The sequence below is a fragment of the Colobus angolensis genome, unplaced genomic scaffold, assembly GCF_000951035.1.
Source record: "Colobus angolensis palliatus isolate OR3802 unplaced genomic scaffold, Cang.pa_1.0 Scaffold353, whole genome shotgun sequence".
NCBI lineage: Eukaryota > Metazoa > Chordata > Mammalia > Primates > Cercopithecidae > Colobus > Colobus angolensis.
The window spans coordinates 1,283,752-1,310,212 of NW_012116855.1; the positions used below are offsets into that span (position 1 = coordinate 1,283,752).

Below are 26,461 nucleotides of genomic sequence, written 5' to 3' on the forward strand. Positions count from 1 at the left end.
CTTTCTTTCCTTCTTCTTTCTTTCTATTTCGAGACAGAGTGTTGCCCTGTCACCCAGGCTGGAGCGCACTGGCGCGATCTCGGCTCCCTGCAAGCTCCACCTCCCGGGTTCATGCCATTCTCCTGCCTCAGCCTCCCGAGTAGCGTAGCTGTGACTACAGGCGCCCGCCGCAACACCAGGCAAATTTTTCTATGTTTTTAGTAGAGACACGGTTTCACCGTGTTAGACAGGATGGTCTCGATCTCCTGACCTCACGATCCACCCCCCTTGGCCTCCGAAAGTGCTGGGATTACTGGCGTGAGCCACCGTGCCCTGCCACGAACCAGATATTTCTAAGTATAGGTGTATGGAAGTCATTAGAAAATAAAATAAAGATCACAACTTTATTCAGCTGAATTTTAGTCTTAAAGAGAAGTACTTGGGTAATTGTAGGGAAAAACAAAGGCATTTTAGGTGAATGGGCTATTGCAAGTAAGTCGATAATGCTGAAATAAAAAAATATTTTTTCATACTATGGAATATGGACGCTTCAGAAAGTACTTTTCTGAACTTCACATTTCTTATTTACATGAATAGATCGTGTGTGTATTTATATGTTTGCTTTGCACTTTAACATCTAAATGCAGGCTGGGCGCGGCGGCTCATGCCTGTAATTCCAGCACTTTGGGAGGCTGAGGCAGGTGGATTACCTGAGGTCAGGAGTTCGAGACCAGCCTGGCCAACATGTGAAACCCTATTCTGTTAAAAATACAAAAAAAAAAAAAAAATTAGCCAGGTGCGGGTGTCCTGGTGCATGCTTGTAATCCCAGTTTCTTGGGAGGCTGAGGCAGGAGAATCGCTTGAACCCAGGAGGCAGAGGATGCAGTGAGCCGAGATTATGCCACTGTACTCCAGCCTGGGTGACAAAACGAGACTCCATCTCAAAAAAAAAAAAAAAAAAGAAAAAAGAAACAACAACAACGCACACACACACACACACACACACACCCAAAAGAAACCTAAATGCAGATGAAGCTACCTTCTATAGAATATCATGTATTCTTCAAGATGAACAAGAAAAACTGCCTAAAATGATGATCAGTGAAATGCAAAAAGGACACTAGCATGGAAAATGAAATGTAAATGAGGTTTATAAAATTATCTTGGTTATATTTCTCTAAGGTGTTGTTTGTAGCCTGGATGACCCTCTCATTTAGCACATGAGTTCTTGGTTAACCAAGTTGCTTTTGGAGTTACTTTACTGTCATTCAGGTGTGTTCTGAATTTTCTTTTTCCTCCTTAAATCCATGGAGAATATGAATATATCATTCCAGAATTCAGAATCATTTTGAACTTGAAATATTTCTTTGGATTCTTCATGTGTGAAAAAAAATCTATTATTTGGTGCGAGGGATATTTTTTCTTTTGCTTGAGATCACAGGCTAAAGAGCATATCATTTCTCAGCAATTTAAATTTAAATGAATTAGTGTGTTAACTTTGATTTGCCTCTGTTCCTTCACAGCCACATATAGCAGTTTGCATTAATCAAATTAATAATAAAGGGATTAGAAACTGCTAGCTTCTAAGGGAGGAACATGTCAGTGGTATTAAAAGTTGCATTTGGAATGATTATCCTTGCGTATTAATTATAAGCTGCCTGGGATGCAGAGAAATTTCAAGGAAATGATAGTCTAACCATGTGCTATCTTAATTTCAGAAAAGATCCTTTAAGAAACGAATTTCATTGTGATGTACTTTGTAATCAGCCCATGCATTAATTTAGATAGATGACCCCAAATCCTTTAAATCCACTATCACTGGCAATAATTAAAAGCACTCTATAAGGTTGTTTACTAAGTTTTGTATCAGGACACAATGGAAGATGGATTTGTTTACAAAATTGAAATTGTAATTGAATACAATAGAAAGCTCATCTCATTAGTTGTAATGGCGATTGGATAATTTGTGCCATCCACGACTTGGTTTGTGTGTAAGACTTGAATAAGAGAAGAAAAACAGGAGGAAAGGTAAGAAAGAAATTACCACTAACAGTTCTCTACAATTGACTAATTTCTTTTGGCATTCTAACGGATGTGACTTATGGATCCATAGTGCAGGTGATGATTCTTCCTTTGTTAAGCCTAGGCATAAAAGTAATAACTTGGCAAAAATTAGCAATTATTAAATTTGTTGCTGTATTGTTCACTCAACGACTTTCAGTCTAAAGAACCAGATCCCCAAGAAAAAAGGGTCTTATTTTTAAGTTCCCTGCCCCTGGATGGGAACTGGCCCACTCATAGATAATAAAGTGTTCTATAGTCACTTAAAATCACAAAACATGGACTCAACTCAATCAGGGTGTCTGACCTATTAATCAACAATTCAATCTTCATTGTAAGGTGTGGCTTTTCTTTTTTTATTTCTTACAACTAAGGCTTGGAGGCAGAAGTGAGGTCTGACTGCTCTTTTTCTCCATTCCTGCCCAGCGCTTGCTTTGCATCTGCAGCTTTGATTCTCTCAACTTGAAGCATGAGGACTGAGAAGGGAAAAGAGTAGGGAGGTAGGAAGATTTTTGTTTGATGATGCCTTCAAAATCTCTGATCAGTGAGGACCTTTAAAGCTTTTTCATTAAATTATTTAATTTTTTTTCTCCCAACATAGCATACCGGGTTATATATTCAAAATAGACTAGGATACAAAGAAAGCAAATAACTAAACTGAATTGAAAGAGGTGATGTCATCTAAATTTCATTCTGTCAGTCTTAGCTGTACTGAGCCACTGTGTCCACATTGTTTTCAACTGCAGTAGACAAGGATCAAGTACGATGAACTCATATACACTGAGTGCCTACTGTGTAGGAGGTAACTGTCAAGGGATAGTTCCCTTGACCCCCTTTGTGGGTGGGAACTGGGATGGCTTGTTTTACTCAGCCTGCCACTTGCCACTCCTTGAGAGAGGGAGCATGCGATTGCACAGCAAGTGTGGGAACCAGAGTGAATGTATGCGGGAACCTGCTGGTTGCTCCTTTCTGGCAGAAGCAGACTCTGTGCGAGCCCTGCAGCAGTGTCCAAACTCTCACCCTCTTGGCACCTGAGTTCTTGTTCATCCAGGAAGAATCAGGTCATGTGAATGGATTGAAGGGTAGTATATGCAGAGGAATTTATTGGGCAATGGATGTGGCTCTCAGTGGAATGGGGAGTTGGAAAGGGGATGGTGTGGGAAGAAGGTGATCCTTCCCTGAAGTCTCACTGTCTGAAGGTGGCCATGTCTATCCATAGTCTCTGATGCTGGGTTGCTGCTTCTCCACTCACTACTCAGCAGCTTGTATCCCCAATGTTCAGGGCTTGCATTGCTCTGTTAGCTGAAGTATTTTTAGGGGCACAGGATAGGGGTGTGGCAGGCCAAAAAAGCAACATTTGGGTGGAAAAATGAGGTCAGCTGTTTTCACTTAGGGCTGCAGTTCCAGGATTAAGGGTAGTGTTTATCCAGGAGTCCAACCATTTTGTATCACTGTGATCCTTTAGCCTATGACAAATTTGACATTGCCATCTACTCTGCTGACAGAAGCACAGATTTGACTTTAGCTAAAATGAGAAATGCTTCATATATGTGGAGAAAATTTCCAGGAGCAACTACAAGCAGCTAGGCTGGTATTTGCATAAAGATTAATATATTAGACCAAATACCACCAGCAAGTGAGCAACTCTCAGAAACTGCTTTCCCAAGATGGGAAAAGATACCGCTTGTGACTGTCATTAAAAAACAAACAGAAAACATTTTTTTTTGTTCACTGTCTCTAATTTGGAACATATCCTTTCTGTTGAATTGGGTTTCTCTGCTATGCAGTAATCTAATCTGTACTTCATAGTGGGTCCCACAGTCATTTCCTTTTTTTATAATTTTACACAGTGTATATTAGTCCATTCTCATGCTGCTAATGAAGACATACCTGAGACTGGGTAATTTATAAATGAAATAGGCTTAACAGACTCACAGTTCCATGTGGCTGGGGAAGCCTCACAAACATGGCAGAAGGTGAAGGAGAAGCAAAGGCATGTTTTACATGGCAGCAGGCAAGAGAGCTTGCACGGGGGAACTCCCATTTATAAAACCATCAGATCTCGTGAGGCTTATTTACTACCATGGAAGAGTATGGGGGAAACTGCCCTCATGATTCAGTTATCTCCACCTGGCCCTGCCCTTGACACATGGGGATTAATTATTACCATTCAAGGTGAGATTTGGGTAGTGACCCAGCCAAATTATGCCATAGGGTTTTGCTCTATTGCCCAGGTTGGAGTACACTGGTGTGATCATAGCTCATTGCAGCCTCAAACTCCTAGGCTCAAGTGACCCTCCTGCCTCAGTCTTCTGAGTTGCTGCGATTACAGATGTACACCATAACACCCGCTTTTTGTTTTTGTTTTTTTTGGTAGATACAGTGTCTAGCTGTGTTTCTCAGGCTGGTCTTCAACACCTGGCACCAAGAAATCCTGCCACCTCGGCCTGGGATTGCAGGTGTGAGCCACCATGCTCAGCCCCCATTTTCTCCTCAATGTGTGCATTTTATCCTTTAAAGAGTAACAAGCTCTGACACAATTAGTATTGCTGCCATCCTACAGATGATGTAATTGAGGCTCAGGGGTTTAGATATTACGCTCAAGGCCTCACTTCTAATAAATTGTAGATCCATAGTATTCATTTAGAAGTCCAATCAAAGTCTGCTTATTTCTAAAGGTCACGGTATTTCTATTAAATCATCAAGTTCATCTGTCCCTCAGGAATGCCCCGTGCCCTTTGGGAACACAAAGACAAAGTACGCCTGTCTCCCCTTTCATTGTTGCTACTGTTGCTTCATCCAGGATATGGTGGATAGTCAGAATCCAAAAGCTTGCAGGAAAGTGGGTGAGGATGCATGCATCTGTAAGTAGGTTTAATAACCACTTCCCAAGTACATGTCATTTAAATAGACTATCCATAATATTTCCGTCTCCTTTCCCTGAACCTTGTTGCTGAACAATTTTATAGGTCTAGAGAATAAGTGCCTGAAATGTGAAAACATAAGGAAAAGGTTAATGAAAGCAGTGAGAAAACTTTTTTGCTTTCTTTTAGGACTGTTGCCGGTGATCTTTTAGATTCATGTCTCCATTTAGTGTCTGGACACCTGAGTGCTTGCTGATTTGTATGATTGTCCTAATGACCAATGACATGAATTACTGAAAACCTAATTAGGCCTTTTGAGCTCACAGTATTTTTTAAGAGACTCTGACATTTGGTGAGGAGTGCGGTGTCAGCAGAATATCTTGCCTGAATATAATTTCTAATTTGAGGAAAGGTATTGGCATGTAATTATATGGGCACAAAGAAAGAGCAATTGTATGAATCTATCTTCAATGATGAACTTTGGGAACAATGAAAAAGGGCAAATGTGGCCCAGCCCAGGCAAAACACATCACATGCCCAGTCTGTGAAAAGACTTGTGTATGATTTATATACTTAACAATGATCTCTAAATTGCTACCTGGCATTACTACAATAGATTCTTATTTGTTGATACTGAAGTATATTCAACAGTATATTTCTGCATGTTGAGGGTTCTGGGTGGTGAATGTTGGTCCCAGAAAGCTCAAGGAGGAAGGAAGCATTTTGACAGCACAAAAGACTTATCAGTGGAGTTTTAATAAAATGTCCCTGACTTTTATGGAATGACTGTTCTTGATATTATCATGACCAATGAGTCAATCAGGAATGCAGTTGCATGTGAAAAGGTGTACTAGTTAGTTATTGTTACATAATAACAATGTAAAAGTGCAGTGGCTTAAAAATGATAATTATTTATTATTGTGGCCCATATGTCAGTGGATCATCTGAGAGACAGCTGATGCAGACTGGACTTTAGTGACATTGGCTGGACTTGCTCATGTAGCAGTGGGTTGGCTAGGAGCTCTGCTCCAGGCTGGCCTTGAATGAGGCACGTTACATAGTACAGATCTGCTCTGTGTGCCTCTCAACCTTCTCTTGGCATTAGCAGGGTTATTTGTTTCTGTTTTTCTCATGGCAGTGACAAATACAAAAGGGCAAGAGGAAGCACAGTAGGCAGCTTCAGGCTGGGGCTCAGAACTAGTGGACTGTTACTTCCATATGATTTTGTTGACTAAAGCTAATCATATGGCCCAATGTAGGGTCAAGAGTTGGGAAATTATGCTTTGTTGCTTTTGTGGAAGGAGCTGCAAAGTCACATGACAAAGGATATGGATATAAGTCAGGGCAACTAATGCAACAAATGGATCATCTAAGAAATGACAGGATGCTTTTTGCAAAAACATTTAACTTAAGGAGGCATCTTCTGGTACCTGCACAGACAAGGATGGAGGGAAAAGACTCACACTGTGGTAGCTTCCTCTAAGAAACTGCTGCCTCCTCAGACCAGAGAGCCATCCCTGCCCGCCTGGGACTCACCTTAAAACTGAACACAAACTTTCCACTTCTGTAGAAGCCCTGGGAGGGAAAGGGAGAGAAGAAAATGTGAGCCAGGGACAAACCTAACTGTGTTGACTGGTGCTGATAGTCACATGTTTCATCACACAAAGGCATCTTTTAGCAAATGCTCAGTTAATTGCTATCATAAACACATGTGATTTAAATCTGGAAATTCAAGCTGATTTGGAGACCCAAATCATAACTGAACCGCTCCCCATACTCATCCAAGTTTCCAAACCTCAGCTGCTCCATTCTGGACTTTAATTTTTAAAATGGAATGTAAACTATTTTGGTAAAGCCCACTTGATTTTGCTCCCAACCACAGGATTTCCCCATTGGATCAAAAGCTTGGAAAAATCATTTTAAAGGAGAAACTGAGAAGCAGATTTCCCATTCAGAACCTATACACACATTCATATGCGATATCCAATAATAAGAGTGAGGAATGATGAGGCTGAACCAACAAAAGCTGCCCCGCCCCTGTACTGGGTTTTCTTTGGTGCAATGCCAGGTACTACTGGGCAACGATGCTGAAGAGACTAATGTAAAGTTCACTCCATCTATGTCATAGAAACTTCATGAAATCAACTATATTTCTCAATCAATGTAAACCTTTGAAATGAACACTGAATACATACATTACTATTATTATCAGGACAACAAAAAATATAGTTAAGTGCTGTGGTGGTAACTGTGAAGTACATATTTGATATTTTAATGAGTTTATTTTATTACATTCAAGAAAAGTTAAACCCAGATTAACAGAAGACTAACAAAGCCACTACAGGCAATCTTTTAACGACATTTCTCTGTAAACAGATTCATCAGTTAGGAACATGCAGGCCGATTGATCTGTTGTTTATGTGGTGGTGTTGCCAATGTGACCAAAAACCCATCACCTGTTCCACAGCTTGTATGCAGCTATTAGATAAAAAAAAAGCTCTCTTAATTAAGAAATATTATAAAAAGATTACTACTGTTGTAGTAATTTAAAATATTTGCAGTAAAGAAACCTACAAATATTTCAAATAGTCCTTCTTCTTGGAATCAGATTCAACAATAGGTTATGACTATTTGCTTTCAATTAAAGACTATTTTAAGGTTATTCGTAGACAATTATAATCAAGCTAAGAAAAAGAAATTTAGTTATTACCACCAATGTAGTAGCCCAAAATGTCAGAGCAAACTTGGTTTTTAGAAATGGTTTAGCATACAAGGAATGACTCTAATGCTTTGATATAAACCTTTTTGTAACAGAAATATTCCATTTCCTTAATAAGTCATTCCAGGGAGAGTTGTGAATCAGTTTTCAAGCAGTAACCACATCTTATTTAACTAAAAATGTGGTTTCCTTACTGATGAGAATTCAAAGAATTACACAGAGCTGTCCAAAACTGCTATCTCTGTGCAAGTGAACCTCTCAGATGTTATGTGAATCAAGCTGTGAATTTAAACTGCTAATTGAAGCTAAAATTTTTATGGTCTACCTGAGAAAGTAGAATCAAAAGAAAGATATTTTTGGGAAATCTTAAAATTTTACTTTATTAACTCCAAAATAGCCCAAATTGAGTTTCTGACAGCATCCAAAGGTACTTTTTTTATTTTTATTTTTCCCTGAGACAGGGTCTTGCTCAGTTGCCTAAGCTGGAGTGCAGTGGAGCAATCACTGCAGTGTCCACCTTCTGGGTTCCAGTGATCTACCCACCTCAGCCTCCCAGGTAGCTGGAACTATAGGCTTGTGCCACCCCACCTGGTTAATTGTTTGTGTCTTTTGTAGAGATGGAGAGATAGGGTTTCACCACGTTGCCCCGGCTGGGCTCAAGCAGTCCTTCCACCTTGGTCTCCCAAACTGTTGGGGATACAGGTATGAGCCACTGTGCCTAGCTCCAGAGTTTTCTTTTTTTAATCAAATACTGTACTTACTGGAGACTGTAGCCTTTGCTCTCTGATAATATATCGTCTCTCAAGGAATGAAAAAACATTATTTTGAGCCTCTGTGATATTGAGGCTCTCACTTGTTTCTTGGTAGTATAGAGGTTACATGATTAGGTTTACTCAAACCAATTTTATTGCAACTATTGGGTCTAATGCACTGTTGGACCTTTGACTTACGAACACCTCCCATCAAAGCATCATCAATATTTCCACCTCTTAGCTGCTTTCTGTTTCTGACAAATATTTTGTAGTCCTTCCAACAATTTCTTTTCTGTTAAGCAAATCCTATGTTCTCTCTTCAAAAAACAAAAAAAGGGATAAAATAGCCCAGTGTGTGTGTGTGTGTGTGTGTTGTCTGCCTCTGTGTATTTGTGTGCATGTGCATGCACCTAATTGAAGATCTTTTCTCTCATTTAGGGGCTTGATCATTACAGGGCAAAACCTTTCCCAGAGATAGCCAGTAAAAAGGGATAAGACAAATAACTGGAGAATCAGATCTGCTTTCGCAGTCATGTGCCTGGGTTTTCATTTTCCAATGAATATTTGTGCATGTTAAAATCATTTATCAGGAAAAAATGTGAGAAGCAGAATTAGGATAAAAAGAAGAAATTGGATTAGAATGAGGATGAACAGGTGAAGATTGTGTGCTAAGAAAAAGATGGGCCCCAGTTTTCTGGCTTCATGTAAAAACAGAGAGTATTTTTAAGAAAGTTTTAATGAAGCAGCCTACATAAGAAATATATATTCAGTGTTTAACTGAAGTATTTCTTATTGTGAAAGTATAATGTTTATACAGGCAAATATACTGCACTGACTTTTCAAATAGGAGTTAGTTCAATTTAATTCCTTAGACATAAGATTAAAAAGCAGCTAACATTTATACCATCATTTATTATTTTCAAAGCAGTTTTACTATATGTCTTATTTATAATCATACTACCTTGAATATCAATGGCGCTAGTTATTAGAAAAACAAATAGGTTATTTAATGCTAATCTATCTTTTTGTTAGTCTCTCCAAGTGTAGACAGATGTACATTCTTACAATGGGATGATAAACAATATAATGAATTGAGTCTGAACTTTAGCAACTTGAGCATGGGTCCTGGCTCAACCACTTTGTATCTGGAATTGTGAAAAAGTTATTTGCATTGAGTCTTCATCTTTAAAATAGACATCACACCTCTCCTATCAGATACATTCAATGAAACATTATGTAAAACACGCACCAATACAGTATCTGTCTCATAACAGGCACTTAGTATGTCATGGCACATGTGAGGTTTAAAAACACGATGTGGAATATGTTATACATTCTAATAACATGTCTAATATGTTTAATCCAAATACTGTTGAAAAAATATGCAATTTTGCCCTTCTGAATGATTTAAATATCTCAGAATAATCCTTTTATCAATGGTGTAACCAGTCTACGTGTCAATTAATGTTTTCCAGTTTTACATATTATGAAAAAGAGCACTCTTTAGAGGAACTTAGGGAAGTATGTAGACTGGGGCAAGGATTCAGATCTAGTTTGATATCCAACTTATCTACTTTGAAGCTAAGTGCATTTGGGAATTATGAAGTTCCTCTAAACCTCAGGTTTTCAGCTGTTAAATGAGGGGGATATTTAGTACTGTTTACAACTGTTAACTGTTAACCGTTAATGTGTGAATGACCCTAGCACATAGTAGGGGCTCAGTAAATGTTAATTTCCTTCTCTTATGCACACAGCTGGCTTTACCTTATTTTGGAGGGAATATGTTTTCTGAAAGTTCAGGCCTGGGTAATTCCAAATGACAATCTGAATAGAATGTTATTGGCAGAAGTGAATAAATATGAAAATGTTCTCTTAATTAAGGTCCTAGGACAGTTACATGGGACATCCAAGAGTAAGTATGATCCTATCATTGAAGACAGATGCATTATAGAATCAATCACCGGTGAAATCTGGGGACTAGCTGAGGTAGCCCACCTGACCTAGTAGGAAGGCATGGGGAGTTTTATTTTTCTGCACTCCTTCTCTGGAAAGATGGAGAGTCACAGTGAGTTTTTCACTATTTGATAAAGACCATCACTTTCCACACATGAACATTCTACTTTAGACAAGAGTCAGACAGCTGTGAGAGACCTGTGAGGACATATTTCAGTTTTATTATCTTTTAGGCATAGACGGGTATGTTAATCCATTTCCACATACAATTCCTATTATCACATACAGGGAGTAAACCTTGAACCTGCAAGACCTGTTTCCTGTTGCCAAAGAATTAAATGGGAGAGCCGAAACCTCAGAAGCTGAGGATTTGGAATTCTTTTTCTTCTCAGCATCTCCGTGCACGTGGCGGCCATTAAACAAGTAAGCTTTTCTCTTTATCCAGGCACTGATTCGATGGTAACAATGTTGACTCTTTTTTTCCCCCGGCAAACTTTCTTCTTTCAGTCCAGAGCTCTGAGTTTCTCATGTTCTGCTCTGGAGGTTCTGACAGCTGTTTTTGGACTTAATGAACCATTGCAAGTGGAAACCAAGAAATAATTGTAGCATAACCCTCTCTTTCTATTGTCATGTTGCTTCTTTCTGCAAATATATCTTAGAAGTTAGACTTTAAACCTTTGATCTCCCACACCAAAAGAAAAAATAATATTTATATGGAAGTAATTTTATTTTAGTGTTTGTGATTTATTGTGGAGAGCAGGTGTTTAAAAATTTTAGAATTTCTTTAACAAAATTCTAAAGAGAAAATAAAAAAGAAATCACAGTATTTACAGAGATAACAGAATGGCTTAGCCATGCAAAACAAATAACTTTGGTTTTTCCCCTTTTACTTTGGTTTAAATATTGACCAAGATTTAATTTTTTTTCCTGCCAAATAAAACTTCAATAAAAGTTTAGAGGCAAAATAACATGTTTTCTTTTTTTCCCATAATATTTTATACAGCATTGAGTCTAAGAATATTTTATGCATTTAATCCATACCAATGCACTACAGGAAGCTTTTATTAAACGGAGTCACTATTGCCCAGACAGTAAATGGTTTACAAATGTACAATAACATATGTTTCTAAATAATGCAGAAGTGGCAAAATATTATTCCTATTCTCATCTGACTTTAATTTTCAATTTATTTTCATTGCCTTCATAATTTTTTATTTCATGAGTCTAAGAAACAAACACCAGTTTTCCTTTCCTTTCAAATAACATAGCTCTATACCTAGAAATCTGATGTTCATTTATCTTCCCTTTAAAGTTGTGTAAATCCTGGGAAAGAAATGGCTGTGCAGTGTTCTCCCAGAAACCAGGCTTCTGCTTGAAAGAGCAAAGTTTAAAAGTCTAGTCACAAGTAGCCCATATCCAGTCTACTTCAAAAAGTTTCCATTTATACTACCACCCCAAAAATTGCCTCGAGCATAAAACATGTTTATAAAGTTACAAATTGGAATGTAACTAAAGATACATAGACATTTTATTATTACACTTTCATGTACTGCTTGATAAATTATGTATCAGTTAAAAACACTAAATTATCTGCAGGTGCATTCAATATCTGTAGGGTAGTTAACAAAAACACACACGAAAAAAATATATATTCTATATTCTGTGGAAAATAACACAGCTTTGATAATGACCACTGTTAAAAACTCCAATTCTGATTGATATCTTTTTAAACATGAAATAGGTATACTTTTAAGGCAGTGGATAACCCAAAGGATTTAACACCAATTTGTAATTACAGTGATTTACATTGTGATCTATGAAAATGGGAATGTTGACCATGATTTTTCCAAACTGTCTCTCACACATGCTTGTGTTTTCTCTTTTGACAGAAAATAATTTATTAGCAGGTGTCTGTAGAGGTAAGTGCTACCAAATTCTGTTTTATGTCTTTTTTAGAATAGGTAAAATTGTCAGTTTGGGAGTACCGTTATGTATGTGTGTCTATATGCATCTGTGATTTACTTCTGAGAGTCTGCTGGTGGCACATCAAAGAGTCGGCTCCTATGGTGTCTATCAGTCTGACTCTCGGCCTCCCCTCCCTTGTGATAAAAATCACAGTTTTTGATTAGGGCAACGTGAGTGTCCCCAATCTTCACAAGCTGCCACCTTTGGGTTTTAGGTGCTTGTGAGATAGTTTGGGGCATTACTGATAGCAATCAGAATCAGAAATGTACCTGCTCAGATTATCCATATAAACAATTGAAATAAAAACATTACATTATACATCAGATTAACAGCAACTCCCAGAACAAAGCTTACAGTGTATAAAAATAGCTACGTAAAAAATTTACATAAAAGGCAAACCAAAAAGAAATCCTCAGTGCAGACATTTACGGAAAAAAAATTGAACCAAACACAACATATGACCTATTATCATGGCTGCCAAAACTTGGTCTTATTGTTTGTAATTAAATTTCCTTGTTTTACTTGAGATAATTCTCTAAAAACCTGTGACAGCTTGGTAGAATGAACTGCTTAATACTTGAACCATGAATTGCTGTCAATGTCTTTGTTTATGTCTTAAATACAATCCACGTTCATGCTTCAATTGGTCTATATGATTTTTATCTCTGAAATGAAAAAAAAGCATACTTTAGATAAGCTGTCATAGCAATATATATATATATTTTTAACATCAACAGACACTTGGTGCTAAAAGTAATTTAGTAAATTACTTTACAGGAGGGCCTTTTATAAAACTCCATTGTCCCCGAGCCCATCTATAATCTCAGGCATTGCTGCATCCATTCTTCAAATAATTTTTGGAATTATTCAGAGTGTTCTCTTTTTTTTTGTAAAATTAATACTAATACAAGCTTTTTCAAGAAAATATTTCATTGCATTTCTCTTTAGGTTAAAAATATATTCATTCCTTCAAATCACACTATTTCGTGGGATGTGCCTTCAAGTACAGTTTTTCATTGAGCAGTTACTCTACACAATTTTGAAGAAAACAGTAGTTAAAATCTATGTTTACAAAGGACTGGGGAAAAGAACCCTAGAGAAGTGGAAAAAGCAAACAAACAAAAGAAGTCGTGTGGGAATGCTGCATACTTGACCTCCAATGAAAGGCAAGATAGGGAAGCAATCCAGTTCTGATTTCTTTCACCCCATCAGTTTAAAATCCTGGCTTTCAGATTTTAAAAACCAAGTCTTATTTCAAGTATTCTACTGTTCTCCCCTGTGTGCATCCTTTCAAATTCAGTACTTTCCCACACCCCATCCTTACTATGGGATTAACTTGGATGACCCACTCAAATTGTGACTTGTGGTTTATTTATAATGAACCCGAGTTTACTGTGGTGGTCGGGGCTTTTCATATCATATTGGTAAGCTATAGTAGCAGTTATTCTAAAAGACACATTAAATAGTTAGTGCAAATGGCTCTCCTATTTGCTTGGTTTAAGGGAACACAAATAAAAAGAAAAACCTCAAATTGCAGGTGGCAATGCTATGGAAACATACTTCTTTTTGAGACTGTCTTAAAAATCACACACAGCTATTTTTTATGTTAAATATATATGACATATGTAACAGACATATGCCTCTACATATGTGCATATAGATACATGGATACACATATACACATATACATACATATACTACCTATAAAAGCATGTGTGTATATGTATACACACATGCACAAGTTCGTTTGACTTTTCATTAAAATGATTTGGGATACTGGCTGTATAAATATACTCATGCTTTTATTAAATCCCTAGATTAATTTTTTTTTTTTAATTTTTATATTTTGAGACAGAATCTCATTCTGTCACCCAGATTGGAGTGCAGTGGTGCCATCTCGGCTCACTGCAACCCCCACCTCCTGGGTTCAAGTGATTCCCCTGCCTCAGCCACCTGAGTAGCTGGGATTATAGGTGCTTGCCACCAGGACTGGCTCATTTTTGTATTTTTAATAGAGACACAGGGTTTCACCACATTGGCCAGACTGGTCTCGAACTCCTAGTCTCCAGTGATCCGCCTGCCTCAGCCTCCCATTGTTGAGATTACAGGCATGAGCCACCGTACCCAGCCTAAAATTTTTATATTTCAAAATTATTTTGATAATCATTTATTTAAAGTAAATTTAAGGTATTAGAATCTGTTCTTATTGAACTCAAATACTAATTCAAAAAATAAAGCTTCTTTGCACTTAAAGTTTTTGCATTAAAATATAAAATGCTAATTGAATGTTAACATCTCATAGTTGGTTTTTATTATTCAGAGGATAATGATTATTTTGAGGAGGGAGGTGGGGAGACAGGTAAGTTTCCATTCTTCCAAAAACACTTTCTGAGTCACAGAAGTTTCCTTTTGAAAAACTCTGTTCCTGTTTTGAGAGGATGTGGAGAAATAGGAAAGCTTTTACACTGTTGGTGGGAGTGTAAATTAGTTCAACCATTGTGGAAGACAGTGCAGCAATTCCTCAAGGATCTAGAACCAGAAATACCATTTGACCCAGCAATCCCATTACTGAGTATATACCAAAAGGATTATAAACCATTCTACTATAAAGACACATGCATACGTATGTTTATTGCCACACTGTTCACAATAGCAAAGACTTGGAACCAACCCAAATGTCCATCAATGATAGACTGGATAAAGAAAATGTTGCACATATACACCATGGAATACTATGCAGCTGTAGAAAAGGGTGAGTTCATGTCCATTGCAGGGACATGGATGAAGCTGGAAGCCATCATTCTCAGCAAACTAACACAGGAACGGAAAACCAGACACAGCATGTTCTCACTCACAAGTGGGAGTTGAACAATGAGAACACATGGACACAGGGAGGGGAACACCACACACTGGGGCCTATTGGGAGGTGAGGGGCTAGGGGAGGGACAGCATTAGGAGAAATACCTAATGTAGATGAAGGATCGATAGCAAACCACCATGGCATGTGTATATCTATGTAACCTGCACATTCTGCACATGTATCCCAGAACTTAAAGTATAATAGAAAGGAAAAAAAAAACAAAACCTCTCTTCCTGTTTTGAAAGCTGTAATTATGAAGCATCTTAACGTAAAGGCTTTCATCTTTAAGGATGTTTCCTACTTGCTAGGGAATTATTTCTATGAAACTCATACAGACTACTCACCTGGACAACTAGGACAGTTTCTCTCTTAGGCTTCAGTTTTGTGATTGTTTTCTTCTAACTTTTTGTTTTCTTCCATATTACCGAGGTCCTTGTTTACATGTTTTGATGCAGTCCTGTAAGAGAAATAAACTTCATCACATTGACACATACATGTTCAACTTTTATATTTAATTTTAAGATTTGAATTCATGTGTCTTTGAAAAGCAAATGTTTCACAGCAAACCACTAGGCAAAAGTTTCATCTGTGAGCCTTGACTGATAACAGAGCACATTCTACTGAAATAAGCTTGGTGATGGGTTTGCAGTAAATGTGTGCTTAAAGAAAAAAAAAATCAATTATTTTGAACACTGACTATACAGCACTTTGTTGCATCATGTTTTTAACTAGGTTATTTTTCTCTCCACTTTCTGGGAAGTAACTCATTTGATAGTATAAATTTTTGTTCTAAGTGAATTTTCTGCAAAAAAGTTTCTTAGGACATTTCATGAAGGCCTTTTCCCTTTTGGTGTTCCCTATCATGTATCCCAGTTGAACCAAAGCCCTATGTCTATCTTTATAGATTCTGTTTTACTGAATACATCAGCAACAAGATTATTGAGACCAAGTTTATGATAGAACATTGACAACAGAAGCTACAGCGACTCTAACACGGCTAGTTCTCAAATTATGGTCCCAGACCAGCAGTATCAGCATTCCCTGTGAACTTGTGAGAAATGCAAATTCTCGGGCCCTACACCAGAACTACAGAAACAGAAACAGAAACTGTGGGGATGGGACCTGCAATCTCTGTTAACTCCTCAGGTGATTCCACTGCCTGCCGCAGTTTGAAAACCAACGCCTTAGCAGCTACTATGATTACCCATGCCTAGACTCTATTCGTTAAGACATGAAATCAGGTTTTCTTAATTATATAATTAAGGTTTTGTAGCTAACTAGGAGAAATCAGAGCAAACGGTAGCTGTATGTCCAAGAGTGCATCCTTTCTCCCTCCCTCCCTCCCTCCCTCCCTTCCTTCCTTTCCTCCCAGCATCCAGAATAAGAGACAATTGCAGACCATTATAAGCCTTTGCAGGGCTTACACTGCCCAAAGGCTACTACAACCTGAATTCTCACATAATAGTTTTACCTGCTATTGTAATTTGTACATAAATGGAATCATCTCACATGCATTCATTTGTGTCTGCGTTTTATTTAAACTCAACCTTAAGTTTGTGACATACATGTATAATGGTGCATATGGTTATAGATTGTTCATTCTCATTGGTCTATAGGATGTCATAGGGTGAATAAACCATAATGTATTCATTTATTTTACTGGTGATTGCTATTCTTGCTCTTTCTTTCTTCTGGAATTTCAATTTTATACACAACTTATACATTGTGTGTGTTTCCACATGTTTCTTATGCTCTTGTTGGTCTTGGTTGTTCTTTTTCCTCTCTGTGCTTCAATCTGGGTGTCTTTTATTGATATGTTTTCCAGTTCCTTCTCCTGTGCTCTGCTGTGGCCCATTTGTGTTAAATTCATCCACTGTAAAGTTAGTGTTTAATATTATATCTTTCGGTTCCAAAATGTCAATTTGATCCCTTAAAATCAAATTGACATTTTGAAACTGAAAGATTTAATTATTTTTATCTTCTTAATTATTGCATTTCAATTCTCTTTTCTTTTTATTTCTTTTGAGTATCTTTTCTTACACGTTTTCTTATATATTATTTGTAGTTATTTTCATTGCCTTATCTATTAACTACAATATTCAAATAATTCAGTTGTTTGCTTATCCTATTTATTTTTTCTCTTGATTATTGATTGTATTTTCCTGACTCTTTGCATACCTTGTCCTTTTATATTTTGCTGACCCGATCAACAAAAGAACTGTAGAGACTCTACAGTTTGCTATTTTCTATCAGATACGGCTCCCCCTTTCCTTTGTCAGGCTGAGGGGCTGATTACCACAATTCTATCAGGTATTGACCTATGTTGGAGCCCCACTGCAATTTTAGTAAAATTTGGTCTACCTTTGGCTTGCTCCTATTCCTAAGGCATGGTTCTTTCGGGCTTCTAATTGACATCCTAGAAAGTATCCCTTTCTTTAGCTCTAAAAATGCAGAGAAATCCAGCTTTTCCCTTTAAGCTCTTAGCTCAGTTCTCCATCCATCTGCCCCATGAAACACTGAGATGTGAGAAATCTTGTTTCCTTGACTTGAACATAAGATCTTTGAGAATAACAGCCATGTTTTATTTATATTTTTTCCATAACACATAACACCATGACTAGAACATGGTAGGCATCCAACAGATCATTATTCTATTAAGTTGAACTGACATGATCATAAAATGTCTATTTCCTTCTACTATTCCTTAATATATTAGTGCTCACCAATATGAAGTCCATACTTACCCAGCTGCTTTTTTTATAAGCAAGTGGACAGAATAGTACATTGAAATGACAGAACTTGAGTAATTGTTAATCCAACCTTTCCAGATAGTTCTGTACACAATTATATGCATAAACATGTCTTTGATTATTGTAATAGCTACTAACTCTATATTCTAATAACTATAATTTCTATAAATCAGTAAGAATTGTGGCAATTTTAAAAAGCCACGTAATCCCCAAAATCTCTTCTCTTCTTTTTTTCTTCCCCTTGTCTTCTTTCACCCTTCTAATTTTTTTCTCCATTCCATTCCTTCTTTCTTTTTCTACTTCTCCTTTTGCTTTCTCTTTTTGTCTGTTTTCTTTAAACTCATTTCATTAACTTTCACTCCTTTCATCTAAAGTAAGAATTATAACTTGTTTGAAGCAAGTAGACAGTGATAGATAAAAAAGTCAACATTCAGTAAGCAAATCCTAAAAAATAAAATAAATAAACAATGTAATACATGAGGACAGTGACTACTATAATATAATATAAATTGCATATAATTAATATAATATAAATTGCAATTTTAATTTATTTCCACTTGCCTTGACTTGTATGGTAAGAATAAAGCCATATCCTCATTAAGTGTGCAAATGATTACATAACCTTGAAATAAAGCATGGACTACAAAGAGTTATGTTTTGAGTAATACTGAAAAAAAAAAAATTGTACTTCGTTAACACTTATATTTATAACAATTATAAACCCTCAGAAAAGTACAGAATGAACTATTTGACTGTATTTGAGAGTGACAAAAATAAGATAGAAATTGAAAGAAAATTTTACATGACTTTTCCTCTGAGGGCACTTCTCAGTTTGGGAGGTATGGACCAAGTAGAACAAAAGCTGGAAATCAAGCGGGAAAAATCTTAGAAAGGAGACAGCCACAGGGTGGCAAGAATTCCAAATTTGTGTACAAACTATGATAAGCTCCTTGAATGACCCCGTGAATAGCATATGTGGGAGAAATTTCAAAGAGCTTAGAGGGAAGCAATACCAGAAGGCTTAGAAACCTGATAGATCTTTAGGCACTACCCGCGTAGTTTGGAGTTGAACTTCACCAAGCCAGAAGTGGTTAGTAACACATCAGTCTTTGTATTGAAACTCCAGAAAAACCAAGAAAGACTATGTGTCAAAACGACACACAGGCTGGGCTCAGTTGCTCACACCTGTAATCCCAGCACTTTGGGAGGCCAAGGTGGGTGGATCACTTGAGGTCAGGAGTTAGAGACCAGCCTGGCCAACATGGAAAAAGCCTGTCTCTACTAAAATTACAAAAATTAGCCAGTCATGGTAGTGTGTGCCTGTAATCCCAGCTACTTGGGAGGCTGAAGTGGGAGAATCACTTGAACCCAGGAGGAGGAGGTTGCAATGAGCCGAGATAGCACACCTTGAACTCCAGCCTAGGTGACACAAAAAGACTCCATCTCAAAAAAAAAGAAAAGAAAAAAGAACTAGACACTAGACGTTCATCCTAAGACAGACATGGAATACAAACTGTAAAATTAACCATCACAAGGACAAGGTGACAGTAGAGAGCAATTAGCCAGTAACTTAATTGTCTGCTAGGAAAAACAACTCATATCCTTTAGAAAAATATAACAGAAATTATAATCTAAAACATATCACCCACAAAATCCATTATATAATAAAAAAGTTTCAATACATATACAGAATAGAAAAATGTAACACAAAGTCCAGAGAATGTCCTTAGGTGATGCAGATTTACAGATTTTGAATCAGCAGGCAAGAATTTTAAGTCAATTATTATAATACCCACTCAATGGCTTAAAGGAAAAGATGCTAACAATGACAGAGCAGATGGAAATATCAGCAGCAAAAAATGTGAACAAAAATAATTATATGACTGAAAACTAGAATATTGATACCGAATGATTCACTAAATGCACTTAACATCAGATTGGAAGTGGCACAAGAAAGCATTAGTGAACCTAAGGAAAAAAATGTAAGTTACAGATTCTAGAAAACAGAGAGAAAGAAAACAGTAAAAAAGTGAGGAGATGGAGTCCAGGGCAGTGGAAAAAAAAAGAAAAGCGAGCAGATCTTCAGTGGCCTGTGAGATGACAGTGAACAGGCTAACATATGCTGACATGTGTGGATTTGAAGTCAAATAGAAGAGAAAGAGAATGAGGCAAAAATATATTTGAAGAAACAATGAGAAAATTTCCGAGATTTGATAAAGTCCATTAACTTGAAGATCCAAAATGCTCAGAAGTCCGGAAGGAGGAAATGCAAAAAGAAAAACACACTCAAGTAAATCATAGACATACTAACCAAAAGCAAATATAAAAAGAAATATTTGAAAGTGCCACATAAAAATTGTTCAGGAGAGCAATAACATAAATAACAAGTGATGTCTCATCAGAAAAAAATGCACACCAGAGATAATTAAACATCTTTAAAATGCTGAAAGGAAAAGTTTTCAACCCAAAATTTTACATCAGTGAAAAGATCCTTCACTTAAAGGGAAAAGAAAGACATATTAAATTAAATGGAAAGAAAGCAGAAAAAAATATCACCATCAGACCTTTCCTAAAGGAAGCACTAAAGGAAGTTCTTTGAAGGGAAATAACATCAGATGGGAACTCAGATATGTGAGAAAATATAAAATAATACATGTTGTAGATATGTAAAATATTTTAAAAGACAACTAACAGTTTAATATATATGCTTCATATGCAAATATATGTAAAACATAGTTGATCTTTATAACATATGCAGACAAAATAGATGTGACAATAATAGCAACAAAGATAGAGGAAGTTAAAAGGGATTATGCTTCAAAAATCTTAGATTTTTAACATGAGTAGATTGTTTTGAGTTCTTATTGTAATCCTTATAGCAAGCACAATAAACAAATACCAAGAGGTATAGTGAAAAGGCCAGTAGAAGTATTAAAATGTAATACTAAAACTTAATTGAGTAATTCAAAAGAAGGCAGGATGGAAGGACAGAAGATAGCTAGAAAACAGATAGGAAGGTGGTCTTACATATAACTGATAATTAAATATAACGTGGTGAACTCTTCCAGTTAAAAGGCAAAGATTGTCAAACTGTACAAAGTAAGCAAGACTCTACAAAATACTCTACACCAGAGGTTAACACATTTTTTCTTAAAGGTTTAGACTTGTAAATACTTTAAGCTTGCAGGACATGTGGCTTTTCTTTCAACGGTTTTTAATTCTGCCATTATAGCATGAAAATAAAACATGCTATATATAAAGAAATGGGCATAACTGTGTTGCAGTAGAACTTTATTTATAAAATTAACCAACAGCCCGAGGTCAGAGTTTGCTCTCTTACTCTACATGAAAGATGAATTTTAAATATAAAGAGATAATTGAAAATAAAAAGAAAAAGATATACATGTAAATACTACATATACACATGCCATGTGGCTATATTAACATCAAACAATGTAAAATTCATGGCAAGGCATATAACCAGAGATAATGAGAGATATTTCATAATTACAAAAGCTTTCATATATAAAGAAGTTATAACAATTTTAAGTACATGTACCTAATAAAAGTATAAAGCAAAACCTGACATAACTGAAGGGAGAAGTAAATAAATATGCAGTCTTTAGTGAATAATTTGATATCACTTTCTCAATAATTGATAAGACGATTACACCAACATTTAATATGTATGATCCTGATGAAGTAAATAGTACAGTTGTCCCTGGTATCTGCAGGGTGCTGGTTCCAGGACCTCTCTTGAATACTAAAATCCACAGATGTTTCAGTTGCTTCACTGGGCTAGCTCTCTTGCCATAAACATGTATTTTTAAGAAAAAGGATAAAAGAACAAATATTTTCTGTCATTGGACAACAGGTAGCAAAGTACTGTGATCTGTGTGATTTCTTTTTTTTTTTTTTTTTTTAGACGGAGTCTTGCTCTGTCCCCCAGGCTGGAGTGCAGTGGCCGGATCTCAGCTCACCGCAAGCTCCGCCTCCCGGGTTCACGCCATTCTCCTGCCTCAGCCTCCGGAGTAGCTGGGACTACAGGCGCCCGCCACCTCGCCTGGCTAGTTTTTTTTTGTATTTTTAGTAGAGAAGGGGTTTCACCGTGTTAGCCAGGATGGTCTCGATCTCCTGACCTCGTGATCCGCCCGTCTCAGCCTCCCAAAGTGCTGGGATTACAGGCTTGAGCCACCGCGCCCGGCCTAGATCTGTGTGATTTCTAAGAGAAAAGCCACAAGCTGCACTCGATGACAATCCAGGCTTTGTGCCTGGAAGTATTTTCTGGTGGTGCCAAAAATGAGGACCCAAGCAGAAAACAGAGTTTTCACTGAGTTGAGGAGGCAGAAATCATACTTGGCTGGAAGGAGATGATGAAAATTGCAGGAAAGAGGTAGAATTTTGCAAAGAAAACAGCATGAGAAATTTACATAAGCATTCCTTTGATTCTTTCTCCAAGTACTAATTTGGATACATCCATCCTAATCTAGTTTAAAACCAAGCTCCAAAAAAGTTAAGCTGATCCATAAGTAACTTGGCTACCTGCCAAACAAAATTCAAAATAATATAACATCTAGATTTCCAATATCCAAACAAAAATTACTAGACATACAAAGAAATAGAGCAATGTGACCTATAATTAGGAGAAAAAAAGTTAATAAAACCCTACAAATAATTGAATTAGTAGTCAAGGATTAGAAAATAGGAATTACAGAAGATTATAAGAGTTTAAAGGAAAACATTAATATAATAATAAGACAAAGAGAAGATTGAAAATAAAGTTGAATATTTAGAACTGAGAAACACAGATCAGAAATGGTAATTTCATGAAGCTGGTTACTGGAAGATCAGATATTGCAACTGAAATAAAATCAGTGACAATTAAGTTATAGACATAGAAATTATGCAATATGAATCTTTTCAAAAAAAGCAAAGGCATTAAAAATTGAGCCAGAGATCTGTGGGACAATTTCAAGAAGTCTAATATATGTATACCAGGAGTCTTATGAAGAAAGAAAGAGGGTAAACAGATATAAAAAAATTGCTGGAAATTTTTCCAAATTTTCAAAAGCAGTGAAAAATAATATCCAATTACTTCTTTTTTCTCCAGAGATGGGGTCTTGCTCTGTTGCCCAGCTAGGAGTTCAGTGGTACAATTACAGCTAACTGTAGCCTTGGACTCCTGGACTCAAGTGATCCTCCCACCTTAGCCTCTATTTTATTTTTTTCTTTCCAGACAAAGTCTTGCTCTGTTGCCCAGGTTGGAGTGCAGTGGTGTAATCTCAGTTCACTGCAATCTCTGTCCCCCAGGTTCAAGTGATTCCCATGTCTCAGCCTCCTGCATAGCTGGGATCACAAGAGTGTGGCACTAAGCCCGGCTAATTTTTGTATTTTTGGTAGGGAGAGGGTTTTGCCATGTTGGTCAGGCTGGTTTCAAACTCCTGGCATCAAACAACTTGCCTGCCTCGGCCACCCAAATTGGTGGAATTACAAGTGTGAGCCACCCACATGGCTGATCTCCTTGTGTAGTTAGGACTTCAGGTGTGCATTACCACACCTGGCCAAAATCCAACTACTCCTCATTAAAAACAATACAATCCAGAAGGCAATGGCACATCTTTAAGGTGCTCAATATTCTAAGAAGTATCAACCTAGGAATCTGTACCCATGAAAATATCAAACAAAATTAAAAATGAAATAAGAACATTATCATAAAAATGAAAACTCAGAGAATTTACTGGCGGTAGACATGCACTTCCAGTAATGTCAAAGGACGTTTTTCAGAATGAAAGTGATAGACAAAGGCTCAGATCCACTAAAAATAAGTAGAGTGCTAGAAGGAGTAAATAAGTAGATACAAAAGAAAGTTTTCTCATAACTTTTAATTTTTAAAACAGATAATAGACTGCAGAGCATAAAATAATGAGAGTGTGTTGTGAGTCTTAGTACTTAGATGTAAGATAAATAACAACAATGGCACAAAATGCATGAAGGGGAAATGGAAGTGTATGCTTGTTACCTTCTTATATAACATGTGAAGTGATTTTGTATAATTTTAATAAAGTAAGTAGGGGTAAGAAGATTTAAATAAACAGTTATCCACCTTAACTTAATCCTAACTGACAGCTATAAAACACTACATCCATAAGCCCCCAATAAGTCTTTTTTCAAGTGTCCATGCAATATTCACAAGGAAAAACTGCATGCTAGGTCAAAAAATAAATCTCAATGTACTTTGAAAGACTAAAAGATTATGTAGTAGGTTGTGTTGACAAAAAAGAATTAAATGAGAAATATTTGGAACTTAATACAGGTCTAGTCACTTGACTTCGAGGAAGAAACCACAGAGAAACATTAACTGAATGAATACGAAAATACAACATACCAATGTTTGTGGAATACAGGTGACAGTGCTGAGAGGAATTTATAATTTCAATGCTTGTCTTATAAAAGAAGAAAGGCTAATACTAAGAACTGAAATTTTTATTTCAAGAAATTAGAGAAAAGAGAGAAAGTGGAAATCTAAATAAGAAAAAAGTAGTAATTATAAAGGCAAAATTATAAAAAATAAGCAATAGAGATAAAAAACAAAGCAAAACGTTATTTGAGGTCATTATGAAAATTGATAACACTCTGTAAAGACTAAGAACGATAAAAGAAAAAAACATTAGCAATATCAGATAACAAAAAAGTGTCATCACTATAGAACCCACAGGCATAAAAGGGATAAAAAAATTCTTTTTTTTTTTTTGCAAAAATGTCAATAATATAAATGAAATGGATAAATTATTGAGCAACTTGCCAAAACTTATTCAAAAAGAAGTAGCCCTATATCTATAAATTGAAATTTGGCCAGGTGCAGTGACTCATGCTTGTAATCCCAGCGCTTTAGGAGGCTGAGGAGGGCGGATCACTAGAGGTCGGGAGTTCAAGACCAGCCTGACCAACATGGAGAAATCCTGTCTCTACAAAAAATATGAAAATTAGCTAGGCGTGGTGGTGCATGCCTGTAATCCCAGCTGCTCGGGAGGCTACGGCAGGATAATCATTTGAAATCAGGAGGTAGAGGTTGCAGTGAACTGAGATGGTGACATTGCGCTCCAGCCTGGGCAACAAGAGTGAAACTCTGTCTTAAACAGAAAAAAAAAAAAAAAATTACATTTTGTTTTGAAGCAAGTTCTCATGAAGAAAACGCAAGGTCCAGTTAGTTTCATTATTGAATTCCATCAAACATTTAATGAATTAACAAACTTGGAAAAAGAAGAGGATGGGGCCCTTTTATCGATCCATTTTATAAGATCCACGTTACTCTAGTACCAAAACTTGATGGGAATGTTATAAGAAAATTACAGACCAATATTCCTCATGAACATAGACAAAAGAATTGTTAATAAAATGTTAGTAAATAGTATCCATCAATATATGAAAATTATGATACACCATAATAGACTGAGATGTATTTCAAGAATGCAAGACTGGCTTACCGTTCGACAATCAATGAATGTAATTTACCATATTAACAGAGTAAACAATATGATTATTTTAATAGATATAGAAGAATATTTGAGAAAATTCAATGATTTGTGATAAAAACTACTGGTAATCTAGGAATAGTGAAAAAGTTATTCAACCTGATAAAGGATATTTTGTAGTAAAGAATTTGGCTTCATCCAAAGAGAGATGTGACCTTTGTTTTCAGTTGCTGGGAGCCAACATCTAAACAGTTGGAATTTTATGAGTTATACAGGCTTTCTTATCTATGTTGCTTCCTTAAATTATACCTGATAGCTTATGCTAATGAGATGTCTCAGGGCAGGGCCTTCTACACTAATCAGTCTTAGGGTGGGGTATAATGATACCAGAAAGGCCAATCATAGTTTAAGGAGGGAGCTTTGAGCTATGTGATATCAGATTGACCTCAGGAGAAGACAGGCTGGAGGTTAAGTTCAACCAATTAATCATGCTTGTGTAATAAAGCCTAATGAAAACTCTGGACACTAAAGTTTGGGTGAGCCTTTCAGGTTGGCCATACTCCATGCTTTCATCACATGTCGATGCTGGTAGAATAATATATCCCTGAGGACAATGGAAACTTCACATTTGGAATCTCTTAGACTCTGTCCTATTTATTCTTCCCTTGGCTGATTTTTAACGTAACATTTTCTTGTAATAAATATAACCAGGAATATAAAAATTTTAGTAAGTTCTGTGAATCTTTCTAGTCAATTATCAAACCTGAGGACTGTTTTGGGAAACACCAAAACTTGCATTTGGTGTCAGAAGTAAGGGTGATATTGTGTGTACTCTTCCCTCTTACTTTGTGGTTGGACCCTAACTCCTTGCAGGTGGAGTCAGAATTCTAGGGCAGACTAGGTAATGTGGAGAACTATACCCTTAACTCTGCAGTTTGACTAACTCTGGGTAGGGATATACAGCTAGCAACATACTATTGAGCAATTTCCCCTCTAAGATTGGAAACATGCAAAGACGTCTGTTCTGAACATTTCTATTCAGACTTGTACTGGAGCTGCCTATGAGTGCAAAAAAGCAAGCAAAAT

General features: G+C 36.6%; 1 protein-coding gene across 3 annotated transcripts in view; it reads right to left on the reverse strand.

Moving 5' to 3' along the window:
- Positions 1–10,523: 10,523 nt before the first annotated feature.
- ALCAM (activated leukocyte cell adhesion molecule) overlaps positions 10,524–26,461 on the reverse strand; it is a 215,790-nt gene continuing 199,852 nt past the window's right edge. For all 3 annotated transcript variants that reach the window (XM_011952958.1, XM_011952957.1, XM_011952956.1), the window contains 2 exons: positions 15,498–15,610; positions 10,524–12,958 (listed from right to left, as the gene is read on the reverse strand). In XM_011952958.1, the coding sequence (XP_011808348.1) occupies positions 15,523–15,610 (88 nt within the window). In that variant the 3' untranslated portion in view covers positions 10,524–12,958; positions 15,498–15,522. The remainder of the gene's footprint in view (positions 12,959–15,497; positions 15,611–26,461) is intronic.